At 38.2% G+C, this 9,371-nt stretch overlaps 1 protein-coding gene across 4 annotated transcripts in view; it reads left to right on the forward strand.

Moving 5' to 3' along the window:
• The window catches only part of MSANTD1 (Myb/SANT DNA binding domain containing 1), a 77,522-nt gene extending 70,978 nt beyond the window's left edge, over window positions 1–6,544 (forward strand). For all 4 annotated transcript variants that reach the window (XM_007496812.3, XM_007496811.3, XM_007496814.2 and 1 more), the window contains one exon: window positions 5,419–6,544. In XM_007496812.3, the coding sequence (XP_007496874.1) occupies window positions 5,419–5,659 (241 nt within the window). In that variant the 3' untranslated portion in view covers window positions 5,660–6,544. The remainder of the gene's footprint in view (window positions 1–5,418) is intronic.
• The last annotated feature ends 2,827 nt before the right edge of the window (window positions 6,545–9,371 follow it).

Consider the following 9,371-nt stretch of genomic DNA (forward strand, 5'->3'; position numbering starts at 1 on the left):
TCTCCTGCCTTGGAACCAATACACAGTATTGAGTCTAAGACTGAAGGTAAGGATTTAAAAAGAAGAAGAAGAAGAAGAGATCCCAGAGGAGATACAGTTCATCTTCCTCAATTTATGGAGGAGAAACTAAGTCACAGAGAAATTAAGTGATGTTTTCCTAAGCTTAGGTTATAAAGCAACAGAATCAGAACCTGAACCCAGAATTTTAACTCCAAATCCAACCCTCTTTCCACCATACCATATCTTCCAGGGGAGCCTGGGTAAAATTACTTTTCAGGGATAGTGTAGAAATTTCCTGTTTAGGTAAAGGTTGGAGTGGACTACCTGTACAGTCCCTTAAAATACTGATTTTTTTTTTTGTGAATATCCTTTGCATCCATCTCTTCTCTACTCACATAATTCAATTTCTTATATCTCTTTCTTTCTTTCATCATCAGTCTTTCCAGCCCCTAATTCAGTTTCTTATCATCTTTTGCAGGATTATTGCAATAGGCTTCCATTTTGCTCCCGGTCTCCAGGTTCTCCCTTTTCTAATCCGTCTTCTGAATGACTGACAAATTGATATTCCTAAGCAAAGATCTGTCCATATCACTACCCTACTCAGAGGTCTGCTTTAAGCAAAAATCCCATGTCAAGAAACAAAACGTTTCTTTCAGGAAACAGCTAGTAGTTTGACGACTGAAAAAATAGAATGAATGAAGGAGAATAATAGAAAATAAAACTGGAAAGGGAGGTTGCAGTCAGATCATGGAGGGCTTTAAATGTCAAGATAATAAGTTTGTATTTTATTGTAAAGGAAATAGGGAGCCTCGCCAAGCCCCAACCCTGGGCTAACCTCTGCCATCCACATTGTTCCCACGAACTCCATGATGCTGTATGTCACACGAGAAAGCCATACAACCCTGCCAACAGGATCCACAACACATTTATGCTATTTAATATCAACTGAGCCCTGACTGTTTGCATAGCAATCTATTTATTCTTTCCTGATTTTCTTATTTCCCACAGAGGCTATTTCAAGCTATCTCTTCTTTAAGTCTTTATATTATCTCTTTCAATTCCCTTTTTTTTTATAACCCTTACCCTCTGTCTTAGAATCAATACTGATTATTGTAATCATTAAATTATATCTCTAATAATAAAAATATCATATTTTATGATGTTTATTAAGGATCATTAGAAATCAAGGAATAAAGAGGATACAAAATAAAAACCGCGTGCCCATGGCTGGTTAGCCCATTTAAAATCCCCGTGCTTAGCTTACCACCATACTTCCTGCATCATCCCAAAAAAGAGGACATGGGCAGAGTTACCACCAGTTAAATACCAATAACGTGATCCTACCAACGTGGAGATGCAGGAGAGATTATAGGGAATTTTGGGAAATACTAAGGACTTCTGAGGAATAAAGTCAAAGGTTCAAAACCCCATTTATTGGTTACAAGGCAGAAGATTGATAAGAGCTAGACAATTGGAGTCAAGTGACTTGCCCAGAGTCACACAGCTAGGAATTGTCTGAGGCCATATTTGAACTCAGGACCTCCCATCTCCAGACCTGGCTCTCCATCCACTGAGCCACCCAGCTGCCCCCAATTTTTACTCAACAAAGGATCTTCTTTTCTTTTTGCTTGGAAAACACAGACTAACCATTATGAATTGCTTCTATAGTCTATTCTATAACCTCAAATCCCTTCTGCATTACTTCTTATTTCCTTTTCCTTTGTTATAGTCCCAGGGAAAGAAATAGACATTCTCTTTGCCAAATCCAATTCTTCTACTTGTGTCCTTGGTCTCATCTCCTTTTCTTACTGGAAGCTTTTAAATCTTTATAATGCTCCTTCCATCCCCCCCCATCATCATCATCACCATCATCATCATCATCATCATCATTTCTTTATCCTTGCCTATCACCTACAAACATAGTCAGGCCTCCTCCATCCCCCTAATCCTTGCACTTGGCCTCCAGCTCTCATGCTATGCCCCTCTTCTCTTTCATAATCAACACAGCCACCTCCATTTACTCACCTTCGATTTGCTTCTCAGCCCTTTGCACTTTGGCTTCCTCCTCCACCATGACTGGACCTGCATCCTCAACAAGCGTCTGTGATCTTAGCTGCTAATAAGCTGTTCTTTTCTCAGTCTTCTTCCTTCTTGACTTCTCTGAGGGTCTGGACTCTGTTGATTTTCCCTCTGCCGCCTATTTTTGCCCTACTTAGCTATTGTGGCTCTGTTCTCTTTCTCCTCCTCCTCCTCCTATCCATCCGACTCCTCTCTTTCTCTCACAGAGTCATCCTCCTTCCTCTTCTTCTCCAACTGCAGCTGACCCCCAGGCTTCTGATCTGGACCCCCTTCCTTCTCCACACTTTTTCGGTGATTTTCTTCAGTATCTTTGGGTTCAGTTATCATTATTCTGAGTTATCTCTGACATGTTACAACCCCGTCATTCCTTGTATTTCGAATATTGGTTTAAGAATGTCTTTCCTCTGGGCTTGGTGGTCTCTGGGCATGCCTGGATTCCCCCCATTTTGGCTTGGGTCATTGAATACTGTATCATACTCCTGGATGGAAAACTCAAAACAGAATTATGAGGGTTTTTTTTAAGTCTTGTATAAGAATGATATTAGAAAGTGTAAAGAAATTAGAACCAAGAATGGTATCTAATTGGTTTATAATCAATAATCAATCCATTGCTTTATTATTTTTACAGTTGCTCATTTATTTTTATACTTGTGGCTGAAGGTCTTTGACTTACGAGAGGGACAGATAGTGGGGGAGGTCCAGAGCTGAGAAAGAACTCTTTTTTTATAATTTGGAAAATCTTATTTAGTTAATTGATTTAGAATATTTTTTCCATGGTTACATGATTCATGTTCTTTCCCTCCCCTCCTCTCACCCTCCTCCCATAGTCAACACGCAATTCCACTGGGTTTTCCATGTGTCATTGATCAAGACCTATTTCCATATTATTGATATTTGCACTAGAATGATCATTTAGGGTCTACAGCCCCAATCATATCCCCACTCAACCATGCGATCAAGCATTTGTTTTTCTTCTGTGTTTCTACTCCTACAGTTCTTCCTCTGGATGTGGATAGTGTTCTTTAAGCAAGAGCTCTTGCTGAGGAAAGAGAAGTTAACAATAGCCATAGATTCATGACTTAAAGAACTTTATACAGCTCACAGCTACTGTTCTTCCTAAGCTCCAGTTTAGTCTTCATTCTAGGAGGAGTTTGATTCTCTTTAAAGATCATTTGTAGACAACTGGAGGAAGATGGGGAGTTGAAAGTAGAGGGGAAGAAAGAATAAGGAGCCTATTTTTTGTGTCCTTCATGGACCCCGGGGATGAACTCAGGGGAAGATCTAGCCGAGGGTTTTCTATGTGTGAGGCTGTATGGCTTGGTTTAAGTGAGGCTGTCCTCCACAAGAGTTTCCAAAGGAAGGAGTCAGAAACAAGGGATGAGTTACTAGGTAATGAGCAAGGGAGTAGGGACCAGAGAAAAGTAAAGTGGATGGGGCTGTCCAAGGCATGGAAGTCCATTATCAAAAGGTACCACATAAAAAGGAACAGAATGCAAGAAACATATCCCAAATCAAGAAGAGTAAAATTGGTCAAGCTCGGTTTATAGTAAGGCAGAAGTCCAAGAAAGCAGATTTACTCCAGACAAAAGGAACTTCTTCTTCTTCTTCTTCTTCTTCTTCTTCTTCTTCTTCTTCTTCTTCTTCTTCTTCTTCTTCTTCTTCTTCTTCTTCTTCTTCTTCTTCTTCTTCTTCTTCTTTCTTCTTTCTTCTTTCTTCTTTCTTCTTTCTTCTTTCTTCTTTCTTCTTTCTTCTTTCTTCTTTCTTCTTTCTTCTTTCTTCTTTCTTCTTTCTTCTTTCTTCTTTCTTCTTTCTTCTTTCTTCTTTCTTCTTTCTTCTTCCTCTTCTTCTTCTTCTTCTTCTTTCTTCTTTTTTACAAACCCTTATCTTCCATCGTAGAATCCATACTTTGAATTGGTTCCAAGGCTGTAAAGAAGTAAAGGCTAGGCAACTAGGATTAAGTGACTTGCCCAGGGGCAAAATTTGAACCCATGACCTCCCTTCTCTGGGTCTGGCACTTTATCCACTGAGCAACCTATAAGAAATAGTTTTCAGTTGGATTCATTTGATGTACTTATTGCTGCTTCCTGATGAGCTCTAACATTTAGAGTTACCTGTACCTTCCTGCCTCTACTATGTTTTATTCTTTTGTTTTAAACTTTCTATTTTTTTTTATGGTACTAATAAATAGGAACAAACAAGAACATTTCAACATGCAAAAAAAGGGTATTAAATAGGAAACTATGAATTTCTATTAGATAGGTTTTTTCCCCCCAACTGAATACATTTTGTTGCCTTTTTTATAATTCAGATTTTAACATAGTAGTTCCCAAACTGCGCTGTTCATCTGTGGCATCTTCTGAAGTTCCTTCTGCTCTCCCTCTTGAACAAGATTCAGCTGGGAGCAGCCTGCCACAGTTTCTACTATTCCCCATGTGGAAAAGCTGTGTTTGTGCAGGGGCAGATGCCCATTTTGTGAATTAATCCAACAAACATTGATTTCCTCCTCTTGTAAAATTCACACATACACACACATGCACACGCACACATGCACGCACACATAATCATTACACTACATTTTGTGAAACTGACTCTAACTGGGCACTTTATTGATGTTTAAGCCTCAGTGAAGGCATGTACAATCTGTCACTCTGCCAGCTCCTTCCAGGTCTGATGTCTCCTAATCTCCAGAGAGAAATGACACTTCTCTCTTGTCCTATCCATTGTGTTTGCTTTATGTAACAGACCCCCTCAGTTGTGTGAAAATTATTTTTTTCAAAAGTGAATAATTTTATTTTATTTTATTTTTTAACCCTTACCTTCCATCTTGGAATCAATAATGTGTATTGGTTTCAAGGCAGAAGAGTGGTAAGGGCTAGGCAATGGGGGTCAAATAACTTGTCCAGGGACACACAGCTGGAAAGTATCTGAGACCAAATTTGAACCCAGGACCTCCGATCTCTAGGCCTGGTTCTAATACATAGTATTGATTCCAAGATGGAAGGTAAGGGTTTTAAAAAATAAAATAAAAGTAATAAAAATAGCTTTAAAAGTAGCTGGGTGGGGGGGTCAGTGGAAGTCTGGAGATGGGAGGACCTGTTAAATCCAGCTTCAGGCACTTCCGAGCTATTTGATTTTGGGCAAATCACTTAGCCCTAATTGCTAACTCTTACTGTTTTTCTGCCTTGGAACTGATACTTAGCCCAGATTCTAAGATGGCAGGTAAGGGTTTTAAAAAAAAATCTGAGTCGAACTGAATTGAATGAGTAAGCAAGTCTCAACCTGTTAATCCCTTGGAAGATACCAGATTTCACTAGTTTCTATTCTTCCCTTTTATTTCAGATCAGAAGAAAGACCGTTCAAAAAAAGGAAAGTACAGAGCTGCCATTTCCAAAAGAAAAAACTCAAACTGATGGAAGCGATGTTGGAAGAGCAAAAGAAACTGAGTCGGGCAATGGAAGAAACCTGCCGGGAGGTACGGAGGATTCTTGATCAACAGAACATTATCCAGGTTCAGAGCCTCCAGCTTCAGGAACGCATGATGAACCTGCTGGAAAAGATCATCTCTAAGTCCAATGTCTAGTTAGTGGTTTCTCCCAATCTTGTCATGTAAAGATCCTTTTTCCACCCTCGTATCTCATTCAAAGGAATTGACCAACAGAACACCTTAGGGGAAAAAAATGGAAAAAAGAACACTAACCCAGGACAAGGAATCTGAGTGTGGTTGAGAAGGGAGAAAACCATTCCTCACCATCACCCTGATGGTAGCCCCATACTGAGAACTGGTATAATAGGGTGTCTCCTCAACCAGGTTCCTGATGAATGATGAATTTTCCAGGTGGAAGATCACCCTCTACTTACTTAAAAGTGGAGGAGATTCCCCATCATTGAAATCATAGATGGAAGTACTGAAGTATCACATTCCGCCCAAGGTTAACTGTCTTAATTATTTTTGTACTTTCAAAGGACAGGGGACTTCTAGCTTGTAGGAAATGGATTTTTACTGTGCTATTTCTGAGTCATTCTGGGACTGGAAGCTGGGGCAAAGTTGTTATGGACCAGGTTCTTTTGTCCGAGGACCTTACCCGAGAAGTCGCCTTTGGGAATGGAGCATGAAGTTTCTTCCTGCTTCTGACTTTGTACAAAGGGGTGCCCTGAACTTCCAGTTCAGTTCAACCAGTACACTTGATTTGAAACTCACTGTTTGACGGGCCTTAAATACTGATCTTGAAAATCCATGTTCGTGCCCAAATGAGTTAGTATTAAAAAGTACCAACCTCCTGTATGTGTATATATGTGTTTGTGTGTATGTATATATAGCTATAGATGCATATATACACATACATATATATACATATACACATTATCATTGTTAAAATATACTTGAAGTTGCTTTTGATAACAAATGTATAATTTTTTCATTATTAAATGGCACAATAGTTCACTTTGAAATATAAGCAATTCCCAATTAGACTGTCCTGAAAATTTTTTTAAATGTAGATAAGTCAAAGGGGAAAAAATCAAATATCTTCTGAAGGAGAAATAGCAGGCATCTCCCCAATTATTATCTTGTATATTATTAAGAAAATAGCCTTTGAAATATATATAAATAAATATATATATATATATATAAAACTCATAAACAGAGATGAACTGAGCTGTCTTCCTGTGTGCTTTTTCTCTGCTGCCTTGGAGATTGGGCATTTCAACTGCCTAAATAAGCATGATGTTGATAAAAATAATAGCACCTGACATTTGAGTATCACTATTTAATTTTCAAAGTGTTTTTCCATCTAGCATCTCATTTGAGCTTAACAACAGTTCTTTGAGGGGAGAATTTACATTTTCCTGATAATGCTATTGAATCCTCTAGGGGGAAACATCTTCTTCAGGTTGCTAGAGTTAATGACTGAGCCACGACTAGACCCTTTTATCCTAATTCCTAGTTTAATTGCGTTTTTTTTTTCCATGCACATTTGATTGGGCTTGGAGGATGCATCTCCATTCCAATGCTGTTCTGATATTTCAATGAAAAATAGAGGTGACTCTGGGTTCTTAAAGGCTATATATGGGGAACACTAGGTCTAGTTATTCTACCAACTGGGGAAGTCTTTGAGTATGGGAGAAATGCTAGGCTGCCTATCCTCTGAAGACCAGTCTTTTCCCCCCAACTTTTTAATTAATTAATAAATTAAGAATATTTTTTCCATGGTTACATGATTCATGTTCTTTCCCTCTTCTCTTCCCTCACCATTCCTGAAGCCAACGAGCAGTTCCACTGGGTTTTACATGTGTCATTGATCAGAACCTATTTCCATATTAATAATATTTGCAATAGAGTGATCATTTAATGCCAATCCCCCCATCATATACCCATCAAACCATGTGGTGAAGACCATTCTTAACAAGGTACTGAGTTTCATCTCTAGAAGATAGACTGTCAGGGAATACATTTTATCTATTAAGATGTGGAGGGATCCCACACTGAACCTGGGGTTTTTTTGAAGACCTGAAGAAGTGAGATAATGGGATATCATCCAAAGGAAGATTGGATTTCAATGAAAAACCTTTCTCTGTCCCCCAACAGCAACAACAACAACAAAATCCCTAATAAGAACTCAAAGAGCCCTTGGGTTGCCCTCCTGACTTCTTTGAAACAGATTGCACCAGTTCAGTAACCTTCAATTATCTCAGGTTCCTTTTATTTATAGAGCCCCAAAGCAGAAAATTTTAGTAAAAGTACTTGGTATAATGAAGAAATAATAATTGTAGCTGCTATTTAAGAAGTATTTTTGTTATTAAAAGTGCTTTAGCTTTATTTCATTTGATCTGGTTATTTGAGCTCTAAACGTATTTATTTCACCTAACAGGTATTTTTAAAAATCTTCTATACTAGACATTTTGGCACATATGTTTAGCCCACTGAATTAGTGCATGAATTCTAATTGTAGACTACAAGTTGGAAGAGATTTTCCAATTGTATTCCAGTTTCTCATTCAATAGAAGAATTCCCTCTGCCATCACTGACAGCCATCCAACATCTACTTGGGTTATGGATAATTTTCTGCCTAAGAAGGTCATTTGTCGTGTTTTTGGATGACTCTAGTATATTGGGTTGGTTTTTTTTTTTAATATTAAGTCAAAATTGGCCTTTCAACATGTGAAACATCGTCACTTTTACAAGATCCTCTAATTTTTGGTCAGAATAGCTGGGTACTATCCCAGCCTCTGAGATTGCCTTTGCTATGGGAACCTTCAGCAAGTTACTTGCATTTTCTAGCTTGAGACAAATAGCAATGAGATAACGTAGCTGCTTGCCAGTACTGGAGTGAGTACCCACATGGACTGTGAATCAGAATTCCAGGACAAAATTTCTTTTTTTTCATTCTGATTAGTGACATGGACATAATCAAGCAGCATCTACTTAGCCACTCTGACCACTGAACACATCCTAAAACAACACTTTAAAAATGCTGTGGATAGGAAAACAAAACAATAACAGAGATTGGATCAGTTCATAAGTTGGGACTGAAGTTTATTTTGTTCTCTTTTCCCTCACCAAGGATTTTTCGAGGCCAGACCTTTGGTTCCTTTACTATCAATCTTTAGTGTTGAGTCTTTCAGTCTGTTTAGAGAGAACAAAGCATTATATTACTGGTCCTAGACAATGATCTGAACTCTAGAGAAATGTATTAGTATAAGGATCCTTTTTTAATATAAAACATTTTTATCAGCTCATTTGATCACTTCATGCCTGGTCTGTAGTGTAAAGTCATAGCTGGTCTCTCTTTTCTCATCGTTCTCCACTTCAATCCATCTTCCATCAGCTGCCAGACTGATCTCCCTAAAGCCCAGATCTGACCTTATCACTTCCCTATTTCCTTTAGTGATTCCCTATTTATCTTAAAGATTAAATGTAAAATCCTCTGTTTGGTTTTTGAATCAAAATTGAACCAAAATTTACTATATTTTTTAGCTGGTGTTTCCCCCCCCCCCTACTGAGCTATGTACTAAACTATCATTTATCTTTTAATAATTTGTACATATGCCTCTTCATTTTTCTTTGGAATAATTTTCAGATATGTCCACCACCAAGCAAAACCTAAGTGACTGTATTTTGTAAACGCCAGAACTGTAAGGATAATCTTAGTGTTTTGACTTAAAATCTAAATAAGTGATCTCCATGGGAAATTCCCAAATATGAAAATACCCAAGTCATCTGGGGATTTATGGAGATTTTAATTAACAAAGAGAGAAGGAATTAATGGAAGGAGGGAGAGAGAGAGAGAGAGAGA

Source organism: Monodelphis domestica, chromosome 6 (assembly GCF_027887165.1).
Source record: "Monodelphis domestica isolate mMonDom1 chromosome 6, mMonDom1.pri, whole genome shotgun sequence".
Taxonomy (NCBI): domain Eukaryota; kingdom Metazoa; phylum Chordata; class Mammalia; order Didelphimorphia; family Didelphidae; genus Monodelphis; species Monodelphis domestica.